Here is a 15392-nt window from a genome sequence, read left to right as displayed (position 1 = left end):
GAAAATTAAAAATTGGACTGCGCCAGGCGACGATGAACTGCATGGCTTTTGGCTTAAAGACCTAACAAGCCTTCATAAACAACTATCAAAACAGTTCAATCACATTTTGCAAGGAGGTGATATTGAACAATGGCTAACAACTGGGAAAACTCATCTCATCATGAAAGACCCAGCAAAAGGTGCAGTTCCAAGTAATTATAGACCGATAACCTTCCTGCCAACCATGTTCAAATTATTAACTGTAATAATAGCAGATGAAGTCATGCAACACTTATTAACTAACAAACAGCTTCCAGTTGAACAGAAAGGAAATTGCCCGAACACCAGAGGGACAAAAGACCAGCTGCTGATTGACAAAAGGATTTTACAAAACTGCAAGAGAAGAAAAACGAATCTAAGTGTTGCATGGATTGACTACAAGAAAGCCTTCGATTCATTGCCTCACACATGGATACTAAAATGTTTAGAAACAACTGGTGTCAGCAAAAAAATTCAGATATTTATTAAAAAAAAGCAATGAGCATGTGGAGTACACAGTTAACGATCAATGGCGAGACACTTGGACAGGTTAGCATTAGAAGAGGCATTTTCCAAGGGGACTCACTATCCCCTCTGTTGTTTGTAATCGCCATGACCCCACTTTCACAAATACTAAAGAAAACAGGCCTCCGATACCAAACATCTAAAACATCAGGTAAAATCAACCATCTGCTGTACATGGACGATCTGAAGTTGTATGGAAAGTCCCATTCAGAAATAAAATCACTGCTAAACACTGTCCGTATATTCAGTAGCAATATTGCAATGGAGATTGGACTAGACAAGTGTGCTGCATTAATAATGAACAGAGGAAAAATAAGAAAAACAGAAGAAATAGAACTGCCCAATGGAAGCAAGATCAAGAACCTGGAAGAGAAAGAACCTTACAAATACTTGGGCATTCTCCAGGCTGATAACATTGCACACACTGAAGTTAAAAGAAAAATTGGAAGTGAATACATCAGGAGAGTTAGAAAAATCCTCAAATCCAAACTCAATGGTGGGAACACCATACAAGCCATAAACACCTGGGCTATATCTGTTAGCAGATACACAGCAGGAATAATAGACTGGACCCAGGCAGAGCTAGAGACGCTGGATCGTAAGACCAGGAAAATCATGACCATCAATCATGCTCTGCACCCCCGCAGTGATATAGATAGGCTATACCTCCCTCGCAGCTCAGGTGGAAGAGGAATGCTGCAAGTCCATCAAACAGTAGAGGAGGAGAAAAGAGGCCTTGAAGAATATATCAAGGACAGTGAAGAAGATGCACTTAAAATGGTCAATAAGGAGAAACTATTCAACACCAATGAAAGAAAGCAGGCCTACAAGAAAGAACACGTCAAGAACCGAGCAGAAAAATGGAAAAATAAGCCACTGCATGGTCAATATTTGCACAATATAAGTGGAAAATCAGACATCACCAAGACCTGGCAATGGCTTAAGAATGGCAACTTGAAGAAAGAAACAGAGGGTTTAATACTGGCTGCACAAGAACAGGCACTAAGAACAAATGCAATAAGAGCAAAAGTCGAAAAATCCACAACAAACAGCAAGTGCCACCTTTGTAAAGAAGCAGATGAAACCGTGGACCACCTAAACAGCTGTTGTAAAAAGATCGCACAGACTGATTACAAACAAAGGCATGACAAAGTAGCAGGGATGCTACACTGGAACATCTGCAAAAAATACAAGCTACCTGTAGCCAAAAATTGGTGGGACCATAAAATTGAAAAAGTTGAAGAAAATGAAGATGTAAAAATATTATGGGACTTCCGACTACAAACAGACAAACATCTGCCACACAATACACCAGATATCACTGTAGTCGAGAAGAAAGAAAAACAAGTCAAAATAATCGACATAGCAATACCAGGGGATAGCAGAATAGAAGAAAAAGAAACAGAAAAAAATCACCAAATACAAAGATCTACAAATTGAAATTGAAAGGCTGTGGCAGAAAAAGACCAAAATAATCCCAGTGGTGATTGGTGCCCTGGGTGCAGTCTGAAACGACCTTGAAGAGCACCTCAACACCATAGGGGCCACAGAAATCACCATCAGCCAATTACAAAAAGCAGCTTTACTGGGAACAGCCTATATTCTGCGACGATATCTATAACAATTGACAATAAAATTCTGGCATCCCAGGTCCTTGGGAAGGACTCGATGTCTGGATAAAACAAACCAGTCAATAACACCTGTCTGACTGTGTAAACAAGAAATAATAATAAAAACAGGAACCTCCAATTGTAAAAGCAAGTTACCAGTTTAAATTAAAGAGCATGTAGCTAAGTAAACATTTGACATAGGCTGAGATTTTTGTGCAATTTGATAAATAGTTCCAGTCAAAGCATTATGTGGAACAAAACACTGAGTGATTTAGATTACCCCCCCCACCCCACTTTGTGAATTAAAAAAAGCAACTGCAGAATCGAGGCTAGTAGAAATAGCCTGTTGTTCCTTTTAAAACTGACTGAGCATTGCTATTCCATTCTTGGAGGCTGGTTCTTGCTGCACACAAGTATGTCCTTTAAACCTGAGCCAAGGCCCTTCCGAGGCTCAGTCACTCGGAGATTGGCCATTATCGCTGCACCTCATCTAGAGAAGCAACATAGGGAAAGATTGTTGCCAGTCAAAGAGACCTTTTTTTTGTTTGTTTTGTTTTTAAAAGAAAAAGAAAAAAGATTTTCCCTGACCATGAATAGTAAATAGTAAAACCACAGCTTTGGTTTTACTATTTGAGATTTCATAAATATTCCTCAGCAAAATTACCTTGGAACTTGAAATAGCAGCTGGAATAGACTCATATTGGAAAGGGAATGGTCCACATATTCACTTCTGAAGTGATAAATTTTACATTGCCATTCATAGTCTAGGGAAAGAAACTCACAGTCCTGTTTTCTTTAGTAATATTTTGTTCAATATAGCTTTAAATGAACAAATAATACCTGGTATGGTTTTATGTTTTTCAGTTCCAATGCACACAGGAAGAGTGTGCACTCCAGTGGAAAGCTAGGCAGAATTGGGTTTTTCCTGAAACAATAAATATTTCTGTCTTTCCTCTCCTCTTCCATAGTGACTGTAATTTCTATTATCAGACACTGTTCAAAAGAATTAAGAATCAAATTCTGTAAGTTTACTAAACATTCCAAATGAAAATTCTTTCTGTTTCTGAGCTTCCCCAAACCATACAAATACTTTATTACTTATGGTTTTAGCTTTTTCAAGATCTATGTTGCACTTTCAAATCAACAATGTATAGTGGCAGGGGTGTAAAAACAATGGAGCAAGGGTGGCTGACAGTTCTTGGGCCAGCAGGGTCGGGGGGGGGCGCTGCCAGGGAACCCCTTACTCCCTCCCACACCCACACCAGTGAATGCTCCCTAGCTGAGAGTGGGAGGCACACAGTTCTCCTGCTGAGATGGTGATTCGTTGAAATGCTGGCTGGCCTGGGGCTTCTTTCTGAATGGACCCTCTTCTGGGTAGTGGCCATGGACCCTGTGTCATCATCAGTGATTCAACTAACTATTGACTGGGGAGACCAGGGACCAGGCACTCAGCCCTGCTGCAGAGTCTCCCCAGTCAGCAGTTTGTTGACTCACTGACAGGGAGCTCCTTTCTCTGCACACACAATCCATAATAAAGCAGGGCCCCCGGCAGGACCTTGTCCCCTAGCCATCAGCAAGCTCCCTACAACCCTGTATAGTGGGACATGTTTTGACCTATAAAGACCTTTGATGTTTTGATTATCGTATGCTAGCTGATAGACCAGACAGGGATCTATGGAACAGCTTTAAAACATCTATATATAGATTTCTCATAGGTGTGCCCAGGGAAAATGCGTCCCGGCAACCTAGCTGATTGGCTGAGCTGCGGAGGCGCCTGATTGGCTGGCATACCCAGGAGGAGGAGAATTGGCTGGCTATGAACCAGGGCCGCTGGCGCGCGCACATCACAGAGATGTGAAGCGGACGCACATTGTGTGCGCGCGCAAAGTACTTCTGGGAGTTTTGCAGAGCAGCAGCGGGGGAGGGGCGGCAGGGAGGTATCCTGCTGCCCCAATTACTACTAAACTTACGGCGCCAGAACAGGAAAGAGGCGGGAGGGGTAAGTAAACCCTCCACCCGCTCTTAAAGCCACCCCCCACCCCAGTGCTGGACCGCAGTTTGGCGGTTCCGTGCACACTCCTATTTTTTTTTACTTACAAAAGAAGCTATATCCCACCTTTCTTTTCAGTTAAGAAATGCATAATTTGACTTACACCACAACATTACAATATAAGAAATTTGCAATAAAAAGCCATTTTAAAAACACCAAGTGAACATGCAGATCAAAATCAAAACAGGAACCATATCGGTTAAAAGTAACCAACAGACATGTTGAATGCCTCCTGGAATAAAAAATATCTTGCCATATATGCAGGACTGCTGGTTGAGAAACATAAGGCTAGTATACCCATGGGCTAGCCAAACTACCTGCACACCTTTCTAGATCCTGGCCATACCTGGTAATAGTTGTGGGTACTGCATTTTAAAATTGTATTTCAGTTTTTGTTTTACAATGTTATAGTGAAATACTACTAGTCACCTTGGGCTTCTTGAATTATAGTGAAATACTATTTATATCTTGAGCTTCTTGGATGAAAATGTGTTATTCATTCCAATAAATAAATAAATACTAATAGAAAGCTTGTATTGACATAAAATTGTATTGCATTGTATCAAGTTGTGGAATATCCTTAGGAAAATGTGTGTCCCAGAACATCTCATTGTTCTCACAAGAAACCTATACATAGAATAAGAAGCCACAGTCCAGACAGAACACGATGAAACAAACTGGTTTCAAATTGGCAAAGGAGTAAGACAAGGTTGTCTACTTTCTCCTTATTGATTCAACTTATATGCTGAACATATACTGAGAGAAGCTGGATTGGAAGAGATGAGCGTGGTTTTAAAGTTGGAGGAAGAAACATCAATAACCTGCACTGTGCTGATGACACCACACTGATAGCTAAGAATGTGGATGATCTGCAAGCTCTAGTAATGAATGTCAAGGAGCACTGTGAAAAAATGGGACTATGACTAAATGTAAAGAAGACTAAACTAATGACAACGGGTACAGCAACCAGCCTCAGAATTGATAATGGACACTGAAGTGGTGGATAGCTTCTGCCTTTTAGGATCAACCATCAACAGTAAAGGATTCAGCAGTCAAGAAATATGCTGCAGACTAGCACTTGGTAGGGTTGCAATGAAGTCCTTTGAAAGGATATTTAGATGCCGTGACATATCTATACCTACAAAGATTAGAATCGTTCAGAAAATGGTTTTTCCTGTGACAGTCTATGGATGCGAAAGCTGGACTTTGAAGAAGCAAGATAGAAAAAGTATTGATGCTTTCCAACTTTGGGGCTGGCGAAGACTTTTGAGGATATCATGGACAGCCAGGAAAACAAACAAATGGATCATAAAACAAATCAGTCCAGAATTTTCACTTGAGGCACAAATGACCAGGCTCAAACTATCATACTTCGGACACATTATGCGAAAACCCAGCTCCCTTGAGAACTCCATAATGCTGGGGAAAGTTGAAAGAAAGAGAAGAAGACGACCAGCAACAAGGTGGATGGACTCGATTACAACAGCAATGAATGCACCACTGAGAGACCTTAAAGGCCAAGTTGAAGACAGATCATCCTGGAGAGAATCTATCTATGTGGTCACTAAGAGTCGACACTGACTTGACGGCACTTAATCAATCAATCAATCAATCAATCGACTTTAACAGGAGCAAAGCAGCACCTTTAGTTTGGTACTAGTTGCAATTTGCACATGAAAGTCTCTGTAAAATAAAATTAAGACACTGTAAAATAAAATCATGCACAGTGTGGATCAAGTGGATAAAATGTTTTTATCCCTTTCTCATAATCATAGAACCCAGGGTCATCTGTTGAAGATACCTGGGACATTCAGGACAGATAAAAGGAAGTGATAATTTCCACAACGTGTAATTAAACTATGGAATTTGCTGCTGCCAGACAAGTGATGGCCATCAATGTGGATGGTTAAAACCATCCAGATTGGTGGCCATCACCTGTCTGGCAGCAGCAAATTCCATAGTTTAATTACACATTGTGGAAATTATCACTTGCTTTAAAAATAGGGATTAGAGAAACTCATGTAGGATAGGGCTATAAATGGTTACAAGCCTGAATTGCTGTATATTTCCATCAGGATCAGAGGTAGCATTCCCCTGAAAATCAGGTGCTAGGGAACACCAAGGAAAGGGGGAAGTTGCCCTCTTTTTCAAATGTGTGGACTTCCTTGATGTTCGTGTTTGGCCACTGCATAAAGTAGGATGTCGTACTAGATGGGCTCCTGGCTTGATCCAGCAGGGCTTTTCTTATGTTCTTAAAATGAATATAGTAAGTTTTATTTTTTAAAAGGGGGAAATGTATGATCATACTTTAAAAAGCTGAAGAACCTTTTTCACTAGCTTAAATTCATATAAAGTTCTTTGCAAATGATTGGTCAAAATTATCCTCATATTGTAGAGCACTTTCACAAGGCTACTTAGGATAAAATCTTAGTTGCTGAGAATCCCAATATTTCAGCACTTGCAATGATTGCCAGCTGAAGTTAAGAATTCATTCTCTAGTTTCATAAAATGGCAGTAGGCAAGAAGACAGCTTTCTTCCATTAAACATTCTTATAAAGGCATATTTAGATGCTGGATATGAGACTTAACAAAACGTTAGTCAGTTTTTTCATGATAATTTCAGGGTTGGAACTACTAGCAAAAATTTCCATGGAACAGAATAATGTGTGCTCTTTAAACCACTTCCGCCACACAATCTGGATCACTGAGAGAGCTACAGAATTGCACTTGCTGCTTAGATTGTCAAAGGAAAAGACTCATATTCCCAGATATAGGAGCTATTGTGTGTTGCTGTCAAACTCCATATATTAGGGCAGAAGTAGGCAACCTGAGGCACTCCAGCTGTTGAACTACAACTCCGATAATCTCCAGCCACAGTTTATCATAGCTGGGGATGATGGGAGTTGTAGTTGAATAACCTTGTACTAGGGAATCAGACTAATACTAAAGACATTCGAAAAACTTTCCTCTGATAGAAAGCAAGTAAGCAATATTGTGGAGGGTCCCTAGGCAGAAAGCAGTGCATTCTGCTTGCACAAAATGTGCAAACTAGTCAGTAATCCTCTCCTGGCCTAAACCTGTTGCACAACAAATATATTTTCCATGGCAGCAGCATGGGGGGAGGTGCCCTTGGTGGGGGCAAGGGTACCCTGGAGGCCCCCACACGGAAACATATGCACACGTGGCCCAGGGGCATTTGTCCCCCCTTGTCCTATGGTGGCTACACCACTGGCAAAATACAGACTTAGTATGAAATCAGTTAGTGGGCGATTGTGTGTGAGTACTGATTTAGGTATAGTTTTGTCATGTAAACATACAGACAAACTACTGATCGGGTGATCCAGTTTTAGTTAGTGCTCTGGTTTTAGTTAGGCTAGTTCTCTGCTTCTGGAATTTGGTATGTCAGAAATGGCCTGGTGACAGGTCAGAATGATACTGTATAGCATCCTTTATCAGGGAAATGTTCCATGGGTGAAGATTCCTATGATTTCGCCATAGTCATGGACAGACCACTACCTGGTTAAGGGCCTATTAGGAAAGTCCACCTAAGAAGGCTATTGGATCCAATAGGATTTCCAAAAAATCTTGGATGGTTTTGTTAGTACCCTCCTGCTGATAGAGTCTGTTGATAGCCTGATGGAGATTTGGAATAACTAACTCAGTATGGCAATAGGCAGGATTGCTCCTAAGCATCCCCTCTTACCCATTTCTAAATTAGCACCATGGTGCATAGAAGAACTATGGGAGCTGAAGTGGCTAGGTAGACAACTGGAGCATGTGGGAAAGGACTCAATTTGAATCTGACAGAATACAATTGAAGAATACAATTCTTGGAAGAAGACAGAAGGAGAACAGCTTGGGTGGGGCACTGACTGACTGCTGTCTTTGCCCCTGCCCCACCTTTCCTCAGGTGTGTGTGTAACATCTCCTTGGGCTGCTGCTGGGGCTTTGGCTGCTGCTGCTGCTGCTGCTGCTGCTATATAGGGCAGGCTAGCCCAAGGGCCTGGGGGGAGAAGACAGAAGGAGAACAGCTTGGGTGGGGCACTGACTGACTGCTGTCTTTGCCCCTGCCCCACCTTTCCTCAGGTGTGTGTGTAACATCTCCTTGGGCTGCTGCTGGGGCTTTGGCGGCGGCTGCTGCTGCTGCTGCTGCTGCTATATAGGACAGGCTAGCCCAAGGGCGCGAGCCTCTTGGTGCGAGCCGAAGGGCGAGAGCACAAGGGCTCTCGTCCTTGTGGCTCTCTGCCGTGGGGAGAGCTGCCTGAGGCCCAGAAGATCTCTCTCCTTCCGCCCTGAAGAGCCATCTTCTCACAATTAAGAAGTCAGCAGGAGACTACGCAAGCCTGGTTTTGTTTTGTTTTTAATTAAGCCAAGAAGCCGTGGTGGGTTAGTCTGGGGAGATGTGTCTGGGGGAGCAAAAAAGTGGGTCTGGAGTGGGGGCAGCAATATCACAGGTAGCGGGCAGAGGGCAGTATGGCGGTGGGAGTTGGGCAGGCCGTTACAGGGGAAAACGGTCCAGGCAATTGAGGCCTGTTCCTTTTTCCGGCCCTTCTCCCAACCCTCTGACCCTAGGGAGCTCTGAGATCACTCCTTCGAGGATTAGGGTGCTGCTGCTGAATGCCACGTCAGTTAACGCAAAAACATCTCTCATCCACGATCTGATTGTGGATGAGCGTGCTGACCTGGTATGTGTGACGGAGACCTGGTTGGAAGTGCTGGGCGGGGTCGGTCTCTCTCAGCTTTGTCCTCCAGGTTTCCAGATCGTGCAGCAGCCCCGCCTCGAGGGTCGGGGAGGAGGCGTTGCAGTCATCTTTCGAGAGACTCTTCCCGTTTCCAGGTGCCCGGTCAGGCAATCTCAGAATTTCGAGTGTTTGTCCTTGAGGGTGGGCCTCCGAGATAGGCTGGGGATTCTGCTGGTGTACCGACCACCCCGCTGCACTTCAGTCTCCCTACCTGAGCTGGCGGGGGTGGTCTCGGAGGTGGCCTTGGGTTCCCCCAGGCTTATTGTTTTGGGGGATTTCAATGTCCACGCTGAGGCCCCCCTAGTGGGTGCGGCTCAGGATTTCATGGCCTCCATGGCAACCATGGGCCTGTCTCAATTGGTATCGGGCCCTACCCACGTGGCGGGACACACTCTGGATCTGGTTTTTGCCGACCGGGAAATAAATGATCTGGAGGTGGGGGAATTTGAGACCACTCCCTTGTCATGGACAGATCATCACCTGGTGGGGTTTAGTTTGACTGCTCCGCCTGCCCTCTGCAGGGGTGGTGGGCCAATTAAGATGGTCCGCCCCCGGAGGCTTATGGATCCGCTTGGATTTCAGACAGCCCTCGGGGAGTTTCCAGTGTCCAGAGCTGGTGACCCTGTCGAGGCCTTGGTTGATCTCTGGAATGGAGAGATGGCCCGGGCTGTTGACACGGTTGCCCCCAAGCGCCCTCTCCGGCTTGGTGGAGCCCGTTCTGCTCCTTGGTTTTCCTCGGAGCTTAGGGCGATGAAGCAACTCGGGCGACGGCTGGAGCGACGCTGGAGGAAGAGTCGTCACGAATCCGATCGAACACGGGCTAGAACCCATTTTAGGGACTACGCCGTGGCGGTGGGGGCGGCGAAGAAACGTTTTTTCTCCGCCTCCATTGCGTCTGCTCAGTGCAGGCAAACAGAGCTGTTTCGTGTGGTGAAAACATTGCTCCACACATCCCCCCGGACAATGGGGGAGGAGCCATCTACAGCTCTTTGTGATCGGTTTGCCTGTCACTTTGCAGATAAAGTCGCTTGCATCCGTGCTGACCTGGACTCCAGAGTTTTGGCAGTTCCGGCAGACGTGCCTTTGGTACCATCTGGTCCCGTTGTGTTGGATTCTTTTCGGTTGGTGCAGCCTGAGGATGTGGACAAGATCCTGGGCAGTGTGCGGGCGACTTCGTGCGCTCTTGACCCTTGCCCTTCATGGCTAATAAAAGCTGCCAGGGAGGGGACAGGCAGATGGCTGGAGGTGATCGTTAATGCTTCATTAAGGGAGGGCAGGATGCCATTGTGCCTTAAGGAGGCGGTGGTAAGACCTCTATTAAAAAAGCCCTCCCTTGATCCCTCCAGCCTGGACAACTATAGACCTGTGTCTAACCTGCCCTTTTTGGGCAAGGTGATAGAGCGTGTGGTGGCGTCCCAGCTGCAGAGGGTCTTGGATGATACGGATTATCTGGACCCTTTTCAATCTGGCTTCCGCCCCGGGTATGGGACTGAGACTGCCTTGGTCGCTCTAGTGGATGACCTACGCCAGGAACTAGACAGGGGGAGTGCGTCCCTGTTGGTTCTGCTGGACCTCTCGGCGGCGTTCGATACCATCGACCATGGTATCCTTCTGGGCCGCCTCTCGAGTATGGGAATCGGAGGCACTGCGTTGCAGTGGTTCCGGTCCTTTCTTGGGGGGAGGGTCCAGAAGGTGGTGCTGGGGGACTACTGCTCGGCCCCGTGGCCGTTGGCCTGTGGGGTCCTGCAGGGTTCGGTCTTGTCCCCCATGCTGTTTAACATCTACATGAAGCCGCTGGGAGAGGTCATCCGGGGATTTGGACTGAGTTGTCAGCAATATGCGGATGACACTCAGCTCTATCTCTCCTTGTCATCTGATCCTAGGGAGGCGGTGGATGTCCTGAATCCGGGGCTGGAGGCCGTGATGGGTTGGATGTGGGCTAACAAACTGAAATTGAATCCGGATAAGACGGAGGTACTGTTGGTCAGTAGGAGAGCCAATCGGGATGAGGAGATTTTACCAGTTCTGGATGGGGTTGCACTCCCCTTGAAGGAGCAAGTACGCAGCTTGGGGGTACTACTGGACCCGGCTCTGCTTTTGGAAGCTCAGGTGGAGGCGGTGGCCAGGGGTGCCTTTGCACGGCTTCGGCTGGTGCGCCAGCTGCGTCCCTTTCTCGAGAAGGCAGATCTGGCCACGGTTACCCACGCCTTAGTCACGTCACGGCTGGATTACTGTAACGCGCTCTACGTGGGGCTGCCCTTGAAGAATATCCGGAAACTGCAGCTAGTGCAAAACGCGGCAGCGAGGGTTTTATCCAGAGCTGCCCGTTGGGAACATATCACCCCCATTTTGAAAGAGCTGCACTGGCTACCGGTTCGTTTCCGGGTCCAATTCAAGGTGCTGTTTTTGACCTTTAAAGCCCTAAACGGTTTGGGCCCGGGGTATTTGAGGGACCGCCTGCTCCCAAGGGTTGCTGCCCGCTTGACGAGGACATCTGAGGGGGCCCTGCTCCGGGTGCCGACAATGAGAGAGGACCGGCTGTCGTGCACTTGGGACAGGGCCTTCTCTGTTGCCGCCCCCAGACTCTGGAATGCTCTCCCAGTGGCCATTCGTTCCTCGGACTCCATCATGGCTTTTAGAAAGCTTGTAAAGACTTGGCTTTTTACCCAGGCTTTTACATAATCGTTTTTACTGCTGCTTCTGGGTGTTTTTATTTGTTGTATTGTTTTATGCCTGTTTTTATATGTTTTTATACTCTTAGCATGTTGTTTTTATTGTGTTTTTATTGTATGTTTTTAACTTTTGTAAACCGCCTTGGGGCTATATTTTAACGAAAGGCGGTATAAAAATGCAAAAATAAATAAATAAATAAATAAATAAATAAATACAATTGTACAAAGAATACAAATACAATTTCATCACAAAATACAATTGAAGGCCTATGCTTTGGTAATATGTGCAGCAAAGAAGTTCCTTGCTGCACGTATTGTATCCAAAGTTCACATGCTGTGGAATTTTCTAGGGTTTTGAGAGGACTAATACAGGGCCCTCATTCCTTGGATTTTTAAATCTGTGTTGCCACTGTGATGCTTTCAATGAGTTTTTCATGGACAAATAAGTCTTATTTGAGCCAACATGGATACCATGATTGGTGCAATCTTCTGTGGGGGTATTTTATGACTCCTGCATGGTCAAACCAGATCAGTTTTGGTTTGTGACTCCTAAGGAAATGAACAATCTGCTTGGAGTGGTGCATTCTACAGCCTGTTCTATTGACCTTTGCCCAATATGGCTCATACTATCTAGCAGGGAGATTATTGGAGACAGTCTGGTAGATATTATAAATACTTATCTGAGGGAAGGTAGGATGCATGCTTGTCTCAAGAACACAATTATTAGACTTCTTTTAAAAACCTGCATTAGATCCCCCAAGGTTAGGCAATTATAGGCCTGTCTCCAACCTCCCATGGTTAGCCAAAGTGATTGAAACTGTGGTGGCCTCTCAGCTCCAGGCAGTCTTAGATGAAACAAATTATCTAGACTAATTTCAAACTGGCTTTGGGGCAGGTTATTGCCTTAGTTGCCCTGATGGATAATCTCCAATTGGGAACTGACAGAGGAAGTGGTCACTTCCATGGTGACCATGGCATCCTTCTAGACTGCCTGAGGGGGTTGGGTGTAGGAGGCACTGTTATACAGTGGTTCCACTCAAACCTCTTGGGTAGATTTCAAATTGAATCGCTTGGAGATGGTTGCTCTGCAAAGCAAGAACTTTTATATGGTGTCCCTCAGGGCTCCATTATGTCTCCATTGCTTTTTAATACAGTATCTACATGAAGCCTCTGGGAGAGATCATCAGAGGATTTGCTTCAGAGTGCTAACAGTACACTGATGATACCCAAATCTATCTCTGCCTGTCACCCTCATCAGGAAATGGCATGACTTCCCTAAATACCTGCCTGAGGGCAGTAATGGGCTGGATGAGGGATAATAAATTGAAGCTAAGTCCAAATAAGATAGAGGTGCACACTGTAGGGAGCTGTAATTCAGGAGATGGGATAGATCTGCCAATTCTAGATGGGGTTACACTCCCCCAGAAGGAACATGTACACAGTTTGAGAGTACTTCTGGATCCAACTTTCTCTCTGATCTCTCAGCTCGAGGCAGAGGTCAGGACTGCTTTTTATCAGCTTCAGTTGACAGACCAAATGTGCCCTTTCCTGGAAGAGAGTGACCTTAAAGCAGTGGTGCACATGCTGGTAACCTCCAGGCTTGATGTGGGGCTGCCTTTGTACATAGTCTGGAAACTGCAATTGGTACAGAATGCTGCTGCCAGATTGGTCTCTAGGACATCCTAAAGAGACCATATTACCCATGAAAGAACTACACTGGTAATCAATGGGTTTCCGGGGCAAAATACCACGTGCTGGTAATATCCTATAAGGCCCTTAATGGCTTGGGCCCAGCTATTTGAGAACACCTTCTTCTTTTTGAACCCCACCCATCCTAAGATAGTCAAAGGAAGTTCATCTGAGGCTGCCTCCAGTCCGTCTGGTGGTGATTCAGAGGGAAGCCTTCTCTATGGTTACTCTGGGACTGTGGAACACACTTGCTGTTGAAATTAGAGCTGCTCCCTTGCTGATGGATTTTAGAAAACAACTAAAGATGCACCTGTTTGTTAGCTGTCTTGAGACTTTTCTAGTAAGTGGTATACAAATAAATAAATGGCCCAGTGCTGTAAACTTCAGCTGACTAGCTGTTTTTGGACTACAACTCCCATAATCCTTAGCCACTACAGTCTATAGTCAGGGATGATGAGAGTTGTAATCCAGCATCTTAAAGAAGGCCAAAGCTGCACAGCCTTGGTATAGCCTAACATTAATGAGCAACATAAACAAAAACAATAATTTATAGACTGACCTGTCCAATAATAGATTTGGGGCAAATGAGAGCTTTCCAGGGTGCTCCACTGAACGCCAGATTAAGCCAATCATCAGTATCTCTAACCAGGCACATTCCAGTAGATGGACCTGATCATGGAGTGTTAAATCCACAAATCCTGAAAAGAAAAGGAAGAATACTAAGTGGTAGGACAGAAGTGTTTAATGTAAAAAGATGAACTGGAGTGATGAATTGCTAGGTTCTGGATGTGGAAGACCTGATCAACAAGGATCTAAATTTGCCACAAATCTTCCTTGGAAAAAAGTCAGTACCCTTAATCTTAACTTGATTCACAGCACTGTTGTGAGGATAGAATCAGAGCACTTCATGTATTTTGCCCTGACTGTTTCAGATGAAGAATGGAATATACAAAACAAATAAGATAAAATAATTTATTTTGCAAGTAGGAATACTGGAAAAATTAGCGGGGGAAATATATGATGGAAGTCTGTGCACCAAGTTGGAGAATTAAAAAATTAAATCATAAAAGCAACTGAGATAAATAATCTTTTCAAATGTCCTGTTACAGAATGTTAATAAAGATGTATAAAGTTTGCCAACTAATGGCAAGTTAAATTGCTACTTTTTGTTATCTTGAAAGCTAAGAATGTATGTCTTCTTAAAAAAAATAATTCCTTTTATGGTGTAAAACCTTCTGGCTATCATTCTTAAACCGCTTATTTGGAATCACCACGTATTATAAATCCAGAGTTACCAGTCTTTTTGCCAACAAAGTTATGACCAGAATTCCATTCATGTATCTTGTAATGGCTAGGATATGTGATGCTTCTCATTCAAAATATATAATATACCCAACTTCAAACTTTCTCTCACATAAGCTAAGAAGTCAAACTTTGCACACTAAAATACACACATACTCCCGAATATTTAAATTTGGAGAGGTGTAAATAGACCACCCACATTTCATAAATATAGTGTTTTGCAATGAATTAATACTCATAGTGTAAAATCTTGTAGCTATAGTTTTTAAGCTGCTTTTATCAAATCATCATGTATTACCAATCTGTTTTGACAATTGGGTCATAGCCATGCACAGGGCCATTATTATTTATGACACGAAAAATTCCAGTTAAAAAATGAGAGCATATGTATAAACAGGAAAATGTATGTTGGGGGGTGGGGTGGAGAACAAATGGCAGGTGGTGCCCCCAATAGTGCTGGTACTCAAAATTCCACCCATCTGACATGCCCAGCTCTGTACAACCATGATTTCCCCTGGCTCAGAGTGGACTTTGTAAAAGTGCCATCACTCCTACTATGCTGAAGGAAGGAAGGAAGGAAGGAAGGAAGGAAGGAAGGAAGGAAGGAAGGAAGGAAGGAAGGAAGGAATCAGATACAATAACTGCAAGCATGGAAGGACCTATACTCAAAGCAAGGGATCGCTGACTTCCACCAGGGGCTGGATCCTTCCCAGTGAAGCTCCTCAGTGACATCTCCCTGGCCATGTTGTCACTCAGGCATCCTCCAGCACTGAGAGAAGTGTCA

At 44.5% G+C, this 15392-nt stretch overlaps 2 protein-coding genes across 11 annotated transcripts in view; one reads left to right on the top strand and one right to left on the bottom strand.

The window, feature by feature from the left end:
- ESR1 (estrogen receptor 1) overlaps nt 1–15392 on the bottom strand; it is a 340324-nt gene that overhangs the window by 25319 nt on the left and 299613 nt on the right. For all 5 annotated transcript variants that reach the window (XM_053292723.1, XM_053292689.1, XM_053292697.1 and 2 more), the window contains exon 6: nt 13866–14004. In XM_053292723.1, the coding sequence (XP_053148698.1) occupies nt 13866–14004 (139 nt within the window). The remainder of the gene's footprint in view (nt 1–13865; nt 14005–15392) is intronic.
- LOC128343527 (uncharacterized) overlaps nt 1–15392 on the top strand; it is an 81978-nt gene that overhangs the window by 57345 nt on the left and 9241 nt on the right. The gene's annotated exons all lie outside the window — the stretch shown is intronic.

Source organism: Hemicordylus capensis, chromosome 1, assembly GCF_027244095.1.
Source record: "Hemicordylus capensis ecotype Gifberg chromosome 1, rHemCap1.1.pri, whole genome shotgun sequence".
Taxonomy (NCBI): Eukaryota; Metazoa; Chordata; class Lepidosauria; order Squamata; family Cordylidae; genus Hemicordylus; species Hemicordylus capensis.
Note: the sequence above shows the minus strand (reverse complement) of the source record. Positions and strands in the feature narration are given on the sequence as shown.